At 39.3% G+C, this 17372-nt stretch overlaps 2 protein-coding genes across 2 annotated transcripts in view; one reads left to right on the top strand and one right to left on the bottom strand.

The window, feature by feature from the left end:
- The window catches only part of si:ch211-122f10.4 (lysosomal protective protein), a 14668-nt gene extending 9908 nt beyond the window's left edge, over positions 1-4760 (top strand). Inside the window, exons 5-11 of the mRNA XM_034196889.1 lie at positions 597-688; positions 2251-2335; positions 2427-2579; positions 2663-2808; positions 3244-3406; positions 3520-3609; positions 3705-4760. Of these exons, the coding sequence (XP_034052780.1) occupies positions 597-688; positions 2251-2335; positions 2427-2579; positions 2663-2808; positions 3244-3406; positions 3520-3609; positions 3705-3788 (813 nt within the window). The 3' untranslated portion in view covers positions 3789-4760. The remainder of the gene's footprint in view (positions 1-596; positions 689-2250; positions 2336-2426; positions 2580-2662; positions 2809-3243; positions 3407-3519; positions 3610-3704) is intronic.
- Positions 4709-17372, bottom strand: slc38a7 (solute carrier family 38 member 7). Its single transcript, XM_034196890.1, has 12 exons — positions 17320-17372; positions 14194-14626; positions 13408-13461; positions 12362-12506; positions 8946-9090; positions 8737-8835; positions 8520-8577; positions 8287-8401; positions 7907-8054; positions 7200-7399; positions 7054-7105; positions 4709-6381 (listed from the first exon to the last, which is right to left on the bottom strand). Exons 2-12 carry the CDS (start codon positions 14449-14451, stop codon positions 6279-6281), a joined length of 1377 nt encoding a protein of 458 aa, XP_034052781.1. The 5' UTR covers positions 14452-14626; positions 17320-17372; the 3' UTR covers positions 4709-6278.

Here is a 17372-nt window from a genome sequence, read left to right as displayed (position 1 = left end):
CATTTGCAAATAAATTCTTTAAAAATCAGACCATGTGATTTGCCTTCACGTCGAAAGGAGCCAGTTGAGGTGGTTTCGGGCACCTAGTTAGGATGCCACCTGGGCGCCTCCCTATGGAGGTGTTCCAGGCACGTCCAGCTGGGAAGAGACCAAGGGGTAGACCTAGGACCAGGTGGAGGGATTATATCTCTTCGCTGGCCTGGGAGCATAGTTGAGGTATACCTAGGATGAAAATTACAGGCCTCATCTTTTTAAGTGGGAGAACTTGCACAATTGGTGGCTGACTAAATACTTTTTTGCCCCATTGTATATACATTAACTTTATAAAAGTTAAAAGGTAACTCTTTTCTCTTAGTTTGTTTTGTTTTACCTTGTCACATTGCTATGCTTTACTCTAGGTATAAATCCGAGTACTTTTGTCATCACTGATATAAATGTTTCTTAAGCATCTGATGTTTTGCTTAGCAGGAATATCAACCACTAAAATGCAGTTTCATGATCGTAGAGATTTTTATTTTGTGGTATTCTGAAAAATAATTTTGCAGTGAAACATGTTTGTAATTTAAAATACATTTCTATCATATTTTGGCTCTCAGGGCTTTTCAGTGGGAAATGGTCTCAGCAGCTTTGCTCTTAATGACCAATCTTTGATCTACTTCGGTTACTACCACGGCCTCTTTGGAGAAGAGTAAGTGATACTAGAAAAAGTAATGCCCTCTGAAACTGCTTTGTGTGTTCCCCTGTATAATCCAGCGACAATACACACGATATACTGAACCTACCTTTTTTGGAATGACGCTAACTCTTGGGACAAACATGAGGTTTTAAAACAGAACTGAAAGAAATCATTTTCACAAGTTGGATTTAAAAATGTGACTTGTCTAGTAAAAATTACATTTTATATAAATTGTATTACGTTTTGACATCAATTTCAGTAGTTTTAATGGCTATATCTTTTAAATAATATGATTGGGGAACTCAAACTACCACCAAAGGGAACTTGTCACCTGCCTTTTGTCACTTTGGCTTCCTCTTTTTTATTATTCCAACCCTCACCTGCTTATTGCAAAATAGCACCACCTGCTGGGATGTCAAGTCTGTTTAACATCTCTGGCTCTATAGCAGAAGAGTTGAAAGAACGACCACATTTATTTAGTTTCAGTTTACAATTTTTGCAGGTCTCCCTTGAAAAAGAGATCAATGATCTCAATGGGATACACCTGGATAAATAAAGGTTTGAAATGAAACAATATTTTGTTCTGCTTTTTAGTGTATGCCTTTAGTCTGAGGAGAAGCTTTGTTAGTTCATTAGGAGGAACAGTATTTAAATTTCACTTCAAAGTAATTCTTATTTTTATTTATTTATCCAGGAATGTCCCATTGAGATACAAGATCTCTTCTTCCAGGGAGTCCTGACCAACACGGCACACAATAAGTTTCAACATAAAACAAGGGCATTAAACAAAAAACATACAATATAAATACAGAAGGCCATTTGTGCAGTGGCAAGAAGCATAATCACATCAGCAATAGCATCAGGTAAAACAGTTACATGTTTCATGAAGGGCTAATCGTAGCATACCTTTAAAGCATTTACAGTAGGAAGTGCCTCTAGACAAAGTTTTACTTGCAGCGTATTCCATAAAAAGTGAGCATAGTGGGAGAATGCAGCTTTACCAAGCTCTGACTGCATCAAAGGAACATTTAAAAGCATCCCATTTGCTGCTCGTCTGGTATTAAAAAAGCAAGTATAAAAGGACAGAAGTCTGGAGATATATAAGGACAGCTTACCTAGCAATGACTTAAGGATAAAAATCAACATGTGTGATTGTCTTCTTTGGTACAGAGAGGACCATCCTAGGGACTGATACAAAGTGCAGTGGTGGGTGCGAGAGCCTGCACCCGTTACAAAACGTATAGCAGTATGGTACGCAGAATCCAGCTTTTTAAGCAGGGAGGAAGGAGCATGCATATAGCTCACATCGCCATAGTCTAATACAGACAGAAAGGAACTCTGCACAATTCTCTTCCTGGCTTCAGACAGAATTATCTTTTAATAAACCTTAACACCATAACTATTTACTTGTGTTTTCTGCCTGAGAAATCAGTAACATGTATTGGACTCAAAGGACATTTTTTACCATTGTCTGTGGTTAAACTTTAGCAATTAACTTGGCACATCATGCCACTGTTTAAAAAGTTTTGAATTCATCATGTGGTTGATTTCATAAAGCTGTGTTTTATGTGCAGTTTGTGGCGTGCTCTGAACATAAATTGCTGTGACAAGGGGAACTGTGACTTCCACAACTCCAGTTCAGAGACCTGCAAGACAATGGTACTTGTGCACATCTCTAACTATTAAGATGGGTATTTCTTGTGCTACTAAATGACTCATTAAGATTTACATTTTCCATGTTTCCTTTAAGGTGAATGTGGCCTTTGGAATTGTGTATGGTAGCGGGCTTAATGAGTACGGCCTGTACTTGGATTGTGAGGGTGGCGGAAGATCCCTCACAAGCTATGATAGGACCATGAGTCAGCTGTTTAAGAACATCAGGAAACACCCACAAACCCACAAGGTGAGAGCTGCCCACCTATATACCTGTCCTTCAAATAATTTGTTTTCTTTTAGTAGTAATAATACAAAAATATATTAACAAAGTTTTCAGATGGAGTGTCGTCCATCATGTCTCTGGGTGCAGTCCCTCTCTGCATCAACAGCACGGCTCAGATGAACTGGCTGAACAGAGGCGCCGTGAGGAAAGCTTTACACATCCCAGACACCCTGCCACCCTGGGATATCTGCAGGTATGCTGAATGAATGGGATATGGCCTTGTTTTTCTTTTTCTAAGGTCACCTATTATGCAAAATCTACTTTTTCATGTATCTTATGCAGAAATATGTGTCCCCTCCGTGTAAAGAGATTCTGAAAGTTTCAGGACAAAATATTCACTCTTTTTCAAAAACCAACCACGGTATATATCTGAGAATTATAATATATTGATGAAAAACAGTATAATAGGGGACCTTTTAAACATGTGTATTCTACAAATGTTTTGCTTTGTCTGAAACAATTTGGAGATGTAGTTTAAAAAATAATTTACAAGCCAAGTTGCTTTTTAGAAACTGTTGTTCACTCGTGTATAATTATTGCTTTTTACGACGCTGTCCTTTCTGTGTGCCGTTTGGTACAAGGTCACCTACCCATTGATGTTCATTTCAATGATCACTTTTCATTGCAGTGATGAGGTGGGAGAGCAGTACACCAACCTGTACCCAACAGTGAAGGATGTCTATGTGAAGCTGCTGTCTCTGGGCCTGCGGGCTCTCGTTTACAACGGCGACACCGACATGGCCTGCAACTTCATGGGAGACCAGTGGTTTGTGGAAGACCTCGGTCTGAAGGTAGGAACTATCAAAGGGAACTGCGTAAAGCTCGCAAGAGTAACTTCAGTACGAACAGAAAAAGTTGTAAATTAAAATGCAATTTAATAATAAATACTAATTGCTATCCTCAGGCAACCACAGAGTACAAGATGTGGCATCATGATAACCAGGTGGCCGGTTTCTACCAACAGTATGGAAACATCACTTTCCTGACAGTCAAGGTAACCGTAGTTTGTGTGCCCTAGAAGCATGTTTGTCCTGCTTCACATTGGAGATGGTTGCATTATGGGTGACAAACTGCTGTTCTGTGTTTCAGGGTGCAGGTCACATGGTTCCTCAGTGGGCTCCAGGGCCAGCTTTCCACATGTTCCAGTCCTTCATAACAAATGGCCCCTACTGAGCCCTGATTGAGACTATGTGTAGTGTACCTGCACTCATCACTTCGGATGGCACATTATTCTCAGGGAAGATGATTTTAAAAGGGAAAATTACTTTAATGGCAATTATTCATATCTAATTTGTTTGTGGATGACTTGCAGTAAGTATTTGAAGAGGGACAATGTTTGTTTGGACTTGAAATGAAAATGTACGCTTTATTTCTGGCTCGGGAATTTGTGCCTTAAGTCTGGTTTTCAGCAAGTATTGCAGCTGCTCATCGGCCTGTTGACAAAATTCAGTTTATTCTTAAATGCAACAAGCCAACCAATGAGTTTAGTTATTGTTCTTCATGGTGTTGGGGTACTACATGTAGCCTACCTATAACAAGGTATAGGGCTGCTAGAAAGTCAGAACATTGAGTAAAAAAGACTAAACGGAAATAGTTCTTTTCAAAATATTTATGACTGCACTTAAAGGTGGGGTAGGTAATTTTTGGCGAAACCAGCTCGAGTGCGCTAGAATTTGAAAATACACAGCCGGAAAAAATCGGCCACTTCCTTACAGAGCCCCTCCAACACACACACGCGCACATGACCAATGAGGGAACGAGATAAGTTTGTGCACAGATGGAAGGCTGACGGGCAGGTAGGCCATCCAGTTATTTTAGCCGGGCCGGCTAAAATGATTGGTCGTGCTTTTTACAGTACTACGGCTTCCACAGATGACATTTTCTTTATGGATTTTTTTGTTGTTGTCAAAACGGATATTCATTGCTATCGGGATGTTAAGAGCATTCCATGGAATATAACAAAGTGTATCTCGAGCCGGTTTCTCAATCTTACCTACCCCACCTTTAACATGATCAAATTAAGCTATGCATCTGTGGCACTGATTGTAAAGCGGGTCCTTTATCCTTTGGAAATAAAAACAATGCTCCAATTGTTTGATCAAAACTGACTTCACTTGTCTGTTTATTAAATGTTTTGAACTGCCAGTGATGTGTATTGTCAGCTTTATTCACATACCCTGACTGCTTTAATTGGGATATCACAGGTAGCTCTGTTCAGTATACCCATTAAAACATTAAATTAACTTTGCGTCAATTCTCTGTATGAGAAAACATTCGACTTGATTTCTGAACTAAATGACTTGGAAGGGGGGGAAAACGACATCCATGTTAACACAGTAAATCAGTAACAGAAATCGTAAATGCACCTGACAGAGTAAAAACTAGTTTGCAGCACCAAAATGATTGGAAAAACATGTTGACACTGAACACCAAATCATAAAAACAATTAAAATCCCAGCAATAACTAGACATTCAAGTTCTCCTACTGGTGGCAGGTGGCATTGTTTTAACTAGTTTCCTTACCTTCATTAGTGTACATAGTAAATGTAGTTAGTCCACCATTGACAACAAAATTATCCCTTAATGTAACTGTCCCTTTTCCACAGACAGTATGGCTGGGTTTCATAAAAAGTACAAACTGAAAGTTTTCAAATCTCACTTGTATTATAGCATTAACATACCCAAAATGATCAGCAGTTGAAATAACTGTTCTCAATTGTTTAATGAATATCATATGGTCAAGTCTTGAACATTTGGTCAAAAGAAAGTGCACACATTGGTTTGAGGTTAAAAACTGCTTAGTCTTCAGCATGAACAGATTCAAGTAAATTATCAGTGTGCCTGAGTCACTTTTTTAAATAGTGTACAAATCAAGTTCTGAGTATCATTTTTTTTTTTTGCATACAGAGTTTGGTTTTCATCGCATGACTGTTTAAGACCTGCTGACTCACAAATGTAACTTTTACAAGCATTGTTTCACCTCAAAGCCAATTATAAAAATCATTAGTAATTCTAATATAAGAAACAACTCATGCTTTCCTAAATGTATTGTTTTTCAACTCATTTAGAGGTATTGAATGTTTACACAAATATTTGAAAAGACCTGGCCTGCAGTTTTCACACTACTCATTAATGTTTGTGTACTTTCGTCTGCACCCAGTCAAAACTTTTATTGGGGAAGAAACTAAATTATTTTGTGGGAAATAGCAGCAGCACTAAAGTGTGGAACTGTATTTGATCTGCGAACTACAACATGTCAATATTTTGATAAGAAACATGCAAGTTAAAATACATAAATTGGTACAATTTTATTATTAAAATCAATTTGATTGTAAGACCCCTTATATAAAGTCCCTCAGCTCTTGTATACAGGGAGCCACTAAACCGCCACAAACGGTTTCCAACCATCATTAAAACATGCACTTTAAACTGTACATCAAATAAAAGTGTCTGAAGTCATTTGGCATTGCAGGATGTCTCCGAGTACTACCTGAGTAAAGATCTGTGGGGCTTTTACTCAGTGTGGAGCAGAGATGTGAAATGCCGGAGGAATCTTTTGTAAATGAGTGTCATGAGATGCTTCTCCATCGTAGTTCAGAAATAGCAGCACAGGACTGAGGCCCCTCTGTCTTTGACACAGCGGGCTCAATAAAACTGCTCCTCTTAGCTGATGACGTCCTGGTAGATGGAGTTTGTCGTGGTGAGGCCGAAGATGAAGGTTCCAATCGTAACCATTATAATGCCGAAGACCACCATTCCATGCCAGCTGTAACAAGAAAGACCGACATTTAAGAAAAGTCCTCATGGGAAATAATTTCCCTTTCATTCAGAAGGAAGTACTCAGATAATTTACTGAAATAAAACCGCTAATATGCCACCATGAGCAAAAGTCATGTATTCAAAAATCATGCTTGCAGTTGCTGACTTAATTAAAACATATTTTCTGTATCTCATGCACTACCGTAATATACTGAGGATTCGTGCTATTAGTATGGCTAAGACTATTCTTTTAAGACAACACGTATTCTCATTTTAAGGAAAAATCTATGCACATCAAACAGTAGATATTACGTCAATAAATGCTGATGTTACACTACGACTTCTTTTTAAACAATGTGTGGGTTCTACAAATGCTTTGCCTCTAACTGCCGTTTTTAAACAGTTTGAACTAGTAGTTGTTTTAAAAACGGTATATTTTCTGGACTAATGGCAAAAGTGTGATACTGCATCTTTAAAATTACACTTCAATAATCCCAGTGAGAACAATTATTCTTAAATTATAGCAGCAAACGGCAGCAGAGCAAGTCTGGTTAAAGAACCAAAGTCCCAATACTGAGGCCCGATTTGAAGTTAGATACAGGGACCTTGTTGCTTCACAGTAAAATGTAATCTAGTTCCAATAAAACTGAAATACATCCAACAAGAATCAGCCTCTCACCTTGTAGTTCGGCTGTCTGTCTCTGACAGCTTGGCTTGCATCAAACACAAACCTGTTGAGCAAAAGATAAAAATGAATAAACATTAGTGTGACATTAAAATATCGCACAGATTGGAAACCTTGCAAACGAAGAGTTAAAGTGTTACCTGGGAAGACAAAGATGAAGCAGGCAGCCAATCCCCCGATCAGAGAGATCACCCGACCAATATCCGGGATGAAAAGTGCGAGGGTGAGGGTGATGGTGAACCACACCAGCGTCTGCAGGATCCTCCGCCTCTGCTCGCGACGCACACACAACTCCACCTGCTCACCTTGGAAACGCAGCCAAAGCCCCTCAATGACGGCCCTGAGAGGACACATTATCACAGAGCGGTGAGGAAACGATGCATTAACTGCAGCGTAATGATCTGACACCAGGTACTGATCCAAAGACAAGCCTCTCTATGTCCATCTGACTGTATGTAGCCGATCCCGATCACTCTGGCATGTTTAGGGTAACATCAAGCTGTAGTTATTATTTTATTTATTTTTTCTATCAACTTTCCACTTTCACAAGTATTACAATCTTTGCTTCAGTCAGTTACTTTCAGGATTCAGATAAATACAAGATATTAAATTGAATTCCAATTGCAACATGAAAGTTATGTGCAGGCCTAACTAATGCATTAAGAAGTATAATCAGCGTGAGGAGTACTTTTACTTTTCGTACGTTTAGTATGTCATACTTTGTTATTTTACACAGTACAAAAAAGCTACACATTTGAATAACAACTTGTCATTTTACAATCCTAACACAATCTAAGCCAAAGTGACTGACAGTATGCTGGATATTTCTGGATTAGCTGGTTCTTACCTGCCACAGAAGTGTAAAATGGGGTAGGAGGTGATGACACAGATGACTATAAAAGCTCTTGCGATGGCCACTGCAATATCGTCTGAAGGATACGACATCAACACATCCTGATTGACGTTAGAGCCAAACGTCAGGAAGCCACAGACACCTGAACAAACACAAGAGGTTATTAAATACCGACATACTGACCGACTTTAAAATACATTAAGAGTCTATAATCCATGTGACAACAAAACAAATAAATGATCCGTCTGTTTCAAAGTAGGATTTTTTTAAAAAGGCATTTCATTGTAATAAATAATTTACTTTGACTATATAATATAATCAAATAACATCATTGCAATACATTTTCGAGTAATAATTGCACACATTGACAGTACCTGTTCCTGTGTAGACGAAGAGGCAGATTATCATGCTAAAAGTGACCACGACTCCCCACGGTTTGATCGCCTTCTTGCTCATGCTGTTGAACACCGGCACACAGCTGACGTGGCACTGAAGAGAGAGAGCAGGATGATTAAGATGATACCAAAATAATTCAACATTTTCAGACTCTCTTTGAAAGACAGGCATTTAGTTCTAAGATTTCAAATGAAAGCAAATTAAGGTATACCTGGAAGCCAAAGCATATGGTGGGCATTGCATTGAAAGCTGCAGTCCAGGAAGAAGAACTGTAACAAACACAACAATTTAGCAACTCAAGCAAAGCATGAAGACGAGGATGAAGATGTTTCTTGTTGGACAGTGGTAAAACGATTAGTAAAAAGGTCTGAAAGAGCCGTTAGCTGCAGAGAATTAGCGCAGCGGGATGAAGTGTGTGTAGCGCTCACCTGGTGGGAACGTAGACTGGGATCGCCGCTTTATCCGGCCAGATGTACTTGATGATGACCACGATGGTCACATACCAGGTCCCCATCACACTGAGCGCACTACGATGAAGAGCAACAACTCAGACATGATTATCGTGCAGGGTAAAGGTGAGAAAACATTATCTCATTCTAATCCTTGGTGAGAAAACAAGAGAGACAACGTTTTGTACCTGGCATACTTCTGGAAGCCAATCTCTTTGGGGATGGAGAGAGGGAGAATAATGAGGACTGCAGTAACAGAGATGGTGAATTTACGATCAGTGTACCAGGCGCTGCTGACTGAGCCATCTTTGTCATGAACCACTGCAGCCACCACTGCAACAGAAACAGGACGTATGTTAAACTTGAGAAAGACAGACGGAAACAGGAAGCAAATGCTGGATCACAATGCAGGTCTACTGTACGCAATCAGAGTTGCAACACAATTTGCTCCCATTCATTGTGTATGGGGGACGACTGATTGCTTCACAAAGCATGCTGGGATTCCTGCATTTAGGACAAGCTGGCGAGATGGTGTTACAATTTCAAAAATTCAAACAGGGTCTCATGAAGACAGCAAAACAAGTTACAGAAGCGGAGACTTTCTTTACAGTGGATCTTAGAACAGCAAACTCCCTTGGAATGTTTAAAAGCAAATTAAAAACCTATCTTTTTTAATATGGCTTTTAATTTGGATTAACTTTCAATTGTCACTACTTTTTCTGTTTTGCTTTTATTTTACATTTTTTATTTAATTTTTTGAATTGTTTATTTTAACATTATCACTGTAGATGTTTTATCTTGTTCTGTATTCATTTTAATAGTATTTTAATATTCTTGTTACGTTTTCTGTAAGGCACGTTGGGCTGCTTGTGCATGAAAGGTGCTATACAAATAAAGTTTATTATTATTACAGCTCTACAACCAGGAACGTAAAGACAGTCTAGTGATAATTGTAACGTAATTTATCAATATAAACATTTTTTTTTCTCAGTGTTTGTTTTCATTACAATGATAAGCTGGATTCAGAGCAGGCTCAGTCAATTGCATTCTATCTACTCCGGACCTTGACCCAAATTGTTTGCATACAATGACGCTGCACTGTTAGAGCAATGAGTACCTCGTGGATTTAAATGTTAACTGCAGTGCACATGGCAAACATTTAGCCAAGTGGATAATTAAAGTCACAACCACTCCATTAATACATGAAAAAAGAGGGGGAAGGTCACAGGTTTTTTCAGAAACAGGCAGAAGTAGGATTTATTCACTGTCAGCGTCTTAGTGCAAGGAAGTCTGAGACAGGGTCACCTTTTATGAGAGGAAAAAGCTGAGTGGTGTCATCCTTGATGCTCTTTGCCCTTATCAATGATGGCACAGATTCACACTACTACTACTCCACAATTATCTTTCTTTTTTTAAACACAGAGGTCAGCTAAAAGTAGGACAAAGTGCATGCGACTGTAAGAACATTATTACATTAAGAAAGAGTTCAGAATGCAGCTGCACGTCTTCTCACTGGCCATAAAAAGCGCAACCATATCACCCCAATTCTGGCTTCATTGCACTGGCTTCCAGTTCGCTTCAGAATAGATTTTAAACTCCTTTTATTTGTTTTCAAAGCCCTAAATGGGCTGGCTCCTGCCTATATAGCCGAACTCCTCCATCGCTACACCCCAGGCAGAGCCTTAAGGTCGGCTGATCAGCTGCTGTTGATAGTGCCTAAGACCAGGCTTAAAACCAGAGGGCATCGAGCTTTCGCAGCGGCTGGCCCTAGGCTCTGGAATACTTTGCCCCTCCATGTAAGGTCGGCCCAGACCCTGGGGGTTTTTAAATCAACACTTAAAACTCACCTTTTCTTTCTGGCTTTTGTTTAATTATCTATTTATTTATTTAGTTATTTATTTATTCATTTAGTTCTTTATTTTAATATTTATAACATAACATAGGATTTCATAAAGTATTTTTAAAATAGTTTATACATTATTCAAATATAGGAATAGTAGATAGGATTACTTAAAATATAGTACCTAATATTTCATATTTTTCCCTTTAGACCCTTGCGGTTTATTCTTAAAAATCCTTACCCTTACACACCCCCCATTTTCCCTCTGCTGGTCTATGGCCTTGTATAGGGTAACGGGGTAAAGAGTCGCTTAGATAAGCGGGGGAGTGCATCTGACGAAGAGATAGGTTGGTGTGCTCCCTATCTCTGTTTCTTATCTATATCTAATAGAACTGCTCGGGTCTTGATAGATTGAGTGGGGAAGTTCATGAGATCTTTCTAGAGGGTTATCAAGAATAACTTTTATCCAACGACCTTTTCCCTCTCTGTCTGTGTCTGTGTATTCTCTTGTTCCGATTAACCCAGCCAAATCTTTTTTCTTGTTTTGTATCTATATCTACGCCGGGAACCGGAGTCGAGGCTGATCCTCTTGCTGTAGTCCTGTGTCTTGGATCCTCTATCCTGAGTTCTGGATTAAGTCGTGGACTTCGGGTCGTGGCTGAACCTGTCTCTGCGGTCCTGCCTTGGGTCTCGTCATGCTGCTTCCCTGATGGCTTCCACAGGATTGTAGCTGACATCCTCGTGGATTCATCTTCTTATTACAGACACATGCATTTCCTAACATTCGGTCTATATGCTGTTCCTAACATTCGGTCTATATGCTGTAAAATGTATTATCTCTTGGATTTACACACGGCATCTATTGCACGTCTGTCCGTCCTGGGAGAGGGATCCCTCCTCTGTTGCTCTCCCTGAGGTTTCTCCCATTTTTCCCCTTAAACTGTGGGTTTTCTCTGGAAGTTTTTCCTTGTACGATGTGAGGGTCTAAGGATAGAGGGTGTCGTTATCTCATACTAATATTCTGAACAATCTGTGCTGTTGTATTTGCTGTAAAGTGTCTCTACTGTAGGCTATTTTTATTTTATTGTTGGAGAAATACTGTTTTCTCCACTCTTTGGGTTGTTTTAATGCACTGATATCATGTGTGGCTCTGAACTGTGTATGACCTTGCAGCTGCCTCTTCCTGTGATAGGAGGCAGGAGGCAGGGCATTTCATGTTGTTGATATTTATGAGGAGACAGACTTGCTGTCTCCTAAATATCGCTGGTCTATGAGGCGTGAAGGAAGTACGTGACTCTTTCCAGAAGACGATGATCCTGACACCTTTCCGACACCCGCGGATGATATTAGCGCCACCTCGATTTACGACCTTGTTGTTATCTCCGTGTTTCGGACTATATAAGCCTGATGTTTTTTGCTGTTCCTTTGAGCAACATACCCCATGTGTGTGAGTTAACCCATATCTTTTGTATGTGATTTAACTCTGCTCCTTCTTGCAAGAATAAATTAGTTACCTGATCATTGATTCTCAACCTGGTGTCGAGTGATATTTTTTCTAACATTTATGTACAGCACTTTGGCTCGACCAAAAATCGTTTATAAATGTGCTATATAAATAAAACTTGATTTGATGTGATTTGATAAGACAAGGCTCAGATAAATTGAATTTTTAACCGTTAAAGATCAACGATTGTCTGAACGGTCTGATAAAATGAGAAATAAATATGGTGGCAGTGATTCAGTTATCAGTGTACTTATACTTACAGCGATCCAGCTGGTCTCCAATGACAATAAAGAAAGCAATACAGGTCCCAAAGGTGTAGATGACAATGGCTACTTCACATAAGATCCCTGTGAATTTCCCACAAGTGGCTCGGACAACCTCCTGATAGGTGCTTTCGTTGCTCACCTGAAGACAACAGACACATCTTTAGAAAGTGGACTCAGCAGTAAATGCATAGCTTGAGATGATGGTGCAGTAATAGTCTAAAAATACCCATTTGGATAAAGCGAGGCCTTGAGGGGATGCCCTTGCTGAGCCAACAATGTTTTAGGCACACTGGGGATTTAATGCAATGATGAGTCAATAAAATATTCCCAAGCGCTGTTTAAACGCAACCAGTATCATTCAAAACTCTGACATTGAGATACTTATTCATGTGCCCACGTTAGTGTTGTCTTATCTTCTTTGATTCTCTCCTAATTAATACATTTGTAACACAGCGTGACAAGTTTGAAGCAAATCTAAATATAAAAAGGGATAACAGTTACTGGGGTATTTGTTCTACGGCATTTTCCCTTTATATGATATTCCCAGCAGATACCTACAACGTAGCCTGCAGCAGGAGCCTCACAGCTGACTTTAACAACCTTCAGTTTTAAGGCATGGTTATAAAGAAGGTTTCAGGCTGCTGAGTACAGTCACCCATACTCATGACATCAGCAATTGTAATGGTGGCACGTGCTTTAAAACAAAGTTCACTGTGCTGCTGAATGTACTGTTTTTTGTATTTTAGAGCAAAACTCAGCAGGAGTATCTTGGTCAGACTTTGTTTAACTGACAAAAATCTCCTTTGCTTTTTAACATGTAAGCAAAAATCTGAACCAACAGGAAGTGAAAGTCTGGGATGTTGTGCAATGCACTTCCTATGATCAGGAATACTATCACAGAACAGAATTATTACACAAGGCTACTATAGAAGAAACAAAACATGTGAATGTATTCATATTAACAATGGTTTAAAATGAAAGTAAGACAAGTGGCAGAGTGAGAATTGGAAATACATCTGACAGTATTGAGGGACACGTACCTGGCAGCAGTAGCCCAGGATCACCAATCCACTGATTATGAAGATCAGCATAAACTGAAACAAGAAACAGGAAGGAAAACGTTATAGTTCCCATTTTTATTTCCTATATAGGCAGTTTTACGTTGGACACAAGAACACAAAAAAGGACATTCAGTCTGAGTCAGCAGTTATGAACCTGAATTGGGTTTCAAACTAGTTTTTAAATGCTGTGTGCCAGCACTAGAGCTGCAACAATAGGTCGACTAATCGATTAATCCATGGGTCTGGACGGGTCTGTAATTGTCTGCCAAGGGACAGCCAAATAATTTCAATTTATAATTGATCTCTTAAAAAAACAGGGTTAGGTTAGGGTTAGGGTTAGGACAAATCCAACATTTCAATTTCATTAATGCAAATAAGTGTGCAAGCTGGCCTATGTCAAAATACTGTGTGACAACTATCCATTGGAAAATTAAAGGCTTTTTATTATTATTGAACAGCTTAGTATTGTAGCATTATACATGTGACTGTTGTTAAAGGCCAAGTTATATGAAATGTAATTGTATACAAATGTTGTAGGGGGTCCCTGCTCTGTCTCTTTTTCAGTTAAGGGATTCTTATACCTGAAAATCTTTAAAGGCCCCTGGGTCAGAGAGACGAGGGAGTCTAGATAAATACCAATAACTGTAATAACATAGATATTTTTTTAGTCTCACTCGGCACAGATTAGTCATTGTTCAACAGAATTATAGGTTGCCTTAGTAAAAGGTAACCACAGCATTGCACTCGTCACTGGGATCTCCTCACCATTTGGAGCATAACTCCTGCAGTCACTCCTCCAGCCATATTGAAGGCTGCGGGGAAATTTAGTAGACCTGCTCCCAGTGCTGCGTTCACTACGATGAAAATCGCTGCCCAGGACGACACGCCGCCGCCGCCCCCCCGGCTCTCCGTCTCAAGATGCCGGACCGATTCCACGCTGGGGCTCTGCAGGAGCCAGGCTCGCTCTCCAGAGTCATGGCTCCCAACCCCGGCCCAGTCCTCAACGTCTGTGTTGATCGCCATGAGTTACCAGACTGTAGCTCGACCTGCCGAGCCTCACGCTGCTGTCTCCACCTCTCTCGATCCCAGTGAGGAAATGTTGATGAGCGATATCTGAAGTCCCACCACAGTCAGGAGGCAGCTGATGTTTCTCAAGCCTTTCACCAGTATCAGTATGATGATGGAACCATTTAGCTATCTGTAATGAGATAGAATTGCATTTAGAGATACTGGCATTAGCAAAAAAGGAACTTAACATGCACAGGGCTGTTATCATATCAACATTTAGGTCAATGTAAACAAGTATTTAATCTATTTACTGTTTTAAGTTACTGTGAATAAATCCAAGCACAAGTCACTTTTAACACAGCACTTGTTCTCTGTATTTTTAGAAGAAACATCAGTTCCCAAGCAAGGTATCTGTTTTCCTCATTGGTGAAAAACTGTAGGCTATTTCATAATAGTTCTAAATAGTTGCCTGTAACGTATTTGGTTTACAAGAAACGTGCATACAATTGGCCAACGCTATTTTTGGTTCCATCCCTTTGGAGCTTTTCACCACTACTGCTAAGTTTTGATGAGCCATTTCCTAAACCTTATCTCCTGCTAACAAACAAGGAAGTACTTAGGACAGGAGCATGGGGGTGATCTAATGCAGAACATCTTACTGTGTGAGGAATGCAAACCTTCAGTCAATCAAGAGCATGGTAGCTTTACAGTAACAGTAACATCATCTGACCACTGTGACTGCACACCAGGTACTGACACTGTCAAGCCACTAAACCAATAGTTACCATTAATGTAGGCTGTCAATGCTGATATAAAGCATTGTTGTAGAGTTTAACAAATATAACAAAGCTTTTCATAAAATGAGATAAAACTAGATACAAGTGGTTTACTTGAGTTTGGTTTAAGTTGTTTTAGTTTTGAGGACTCTTGACACATAACATTGAAACCGTTGCTTACTCAAGTAAAAATTGTAGGTACTTTTCCTTTACTTTAGTATTTAAATATGTAAACTACATCCCAGATTAAGTTATATTTTAACTTTAATGCATTCATTTGATAACTTAAATTACGTGTTACTTTAAGGATCAGAAAAAATAAGAACTCACAAGCTGCACAACAGAAAGTAAAGTCATTAAAAACACCTTAAGGAGCTGTAAAACATCTGAATATTTCCTTCACATTTGACTGTATTGAGTGAAATATCCTGCGATCATACAGATACATCTAAAATATGTTGAAGAATGAAGGCTGGATCTCACATTACATACCTCAACAACTAAAGCTATTTACAGGGCTCGACATTATAAATGGCCCGCTGGCCCGGAAGCACTATTTAGATACCCCGGGCTAGCATAATGTAGTTTTCCACTCGGGCCACTAAAAATATTGCTTTTTAAAAATAAAAAAATGGTCCTGTGGTATAGGTATTTTGACAAGCAATTTTGTTAAATTGTTTAGTTTATCAATGCTACAACATAGCGTTTCGTGAGGCGGTTGTCGTTGTTGGGTGAAAAGCAAACAGCTGTTTGCTGCAGAGCGCAGCGCGAGCAGTATCCCGACTCCCGTGCAGGAGCGCGCTCCTTCACTACAGATTTTCTCGCCACCTAACCATTCTCCAAAATGTTTTTAATACCAGCGGTAACCGGCCAAGCGCCGGGCAAAAAACAATCTTCAAATGAAAGAATGTCACCGGAGGAGTTAAAGGAGTGACCGGGAGTATGGCTACAGTACAGAGACGGTTTAGAAAATATATTAATTTGACCCTATAGAAAAGCTGTGTTATTTATGGCGAAGAGTGAGTGTCATTTAAAACAATGTATGACGAGTGAGGTTTTTTTTCTCCATCTTGTCACTGAGGGCCCTCTTTGCTCAAGGGCCCCTGGGCACTTGCCCAGGTTGCCCATATGGTTAATCCGGCCTTGTGTATGAGAAGAAGAAGGAGAGAAAGTTTCAGCCACACTGGCTTGATCGATGGAGTTGGCTTCAATATGATGCCAATATAGACAAGGTCTTTTGTCGGCTCTGTATATCAATGCCGACCTATTCTGACAAGTAAGTGAAGAGTAGCAAATATAAGGGTAATTATTCGCTATAGGGAAATGTCCCAGCAGTTTAGGATAATGAAGGTTCTAATCTAGGCTATTACATAGCCATTACATAACTTACATTACATAACTCCTAATGACAGGAAGGCAGCAAGTGCATTATACAAATAATAATATACTCATAATAATGATAATAGCAGACATGTTTTAACAATGACCACAATATAATTATTTTAATAAACCAAATATGAACAATTGAGGAAAATGAGGAAGAACTGATGATTCAAATGTTGTAGTACAAGTAGTAATGAAGTTTGTGCATAAATTACTATTGCAACAAATGTGTTAATTTTCTTCGTTATTAGTCGACTTTTTGGACGAATGCTCTTGGGCCAGTGGAATTGTATCCTTAATGTCTACCCCTGAATACATAAACTGCAATTAGAAACTAATAGCTAATGAAACTAACATGACTTGAAACAAGAGAGGCTGCAGATGATGTCCAGCTGACCTTAATTTAATGTACTGCTAACTTAGCTTCTCCTTCAGCAACCCAAACAAAAATCTGGTCAAACACCACACCTTTTAATGTGATTAGATTATGCTTTTCTTTTCAATAAGGTAACAATAACATCTGTCAACGCAGTCAACACCTTTGTTACTCATGTACCACAATAGCTAGCTAACGTTTCACATAGCTGACTAAAACAACAAATGCAAGTATTTTTTTCATCAAACAGTTCTACACATTTAAACATCTATATATCATTTACAATCGCTGTTATTCCTCAGCTGTTTAGCAAAGTGTAGAAGATAAAAAGCTGATAAGGAAAAGTACCTTGAGTGTGGAGCATAGGTGTGGAGCAGCCTCCCGGTGACTGAGCGTCTGAC

This window comes from Gymnodraco acuticeps, unplaced genomic scaffold (assembly GCF_902827175.1).
Source record: "Gymnodraco acuticeps unplaced genomic scaffold, fGymAcu1.1, whole genome shotgun sequence".
NCBI classification, from domain to species: Eukaryota; Metazoa; Chordata; class Actinopteri; order Perciformes; family Bathydraconidae; genus Gymnodraco; species Gymnodraco acuticeps.
The sequence above is the reverse complement of the archived record's forward strand: the minus strand, read 5'-3'. Positions and strand labels throughout refer to the sequence as shown.

Excerpts from the sequence above, each read along its gene's own strand:
- slc38a7 (XM_034196890.1), bottom strand. The coding sequence starts at position 14,451 with ATGGCGATCAACACAGACGTTGAGGACTGGGCCGGGGTTGGGAGCCAT. Across the intron at positions 8,402-8,519 it reads CCATATGCTTTGGCTTCCAG|TGCCACGTCAGCTGTGTGCC; the intron begins GTATACCTTAAT and ends CTCTCTCTTCAG. Across the intron at positions 8,055-8,286 it reads CTTCGTCTACACAGGAACAG|GTGTCTGTGGCTTCCTGACG; the intron begins GTACTGTCAATG and ends GTGTTTGTTCAG.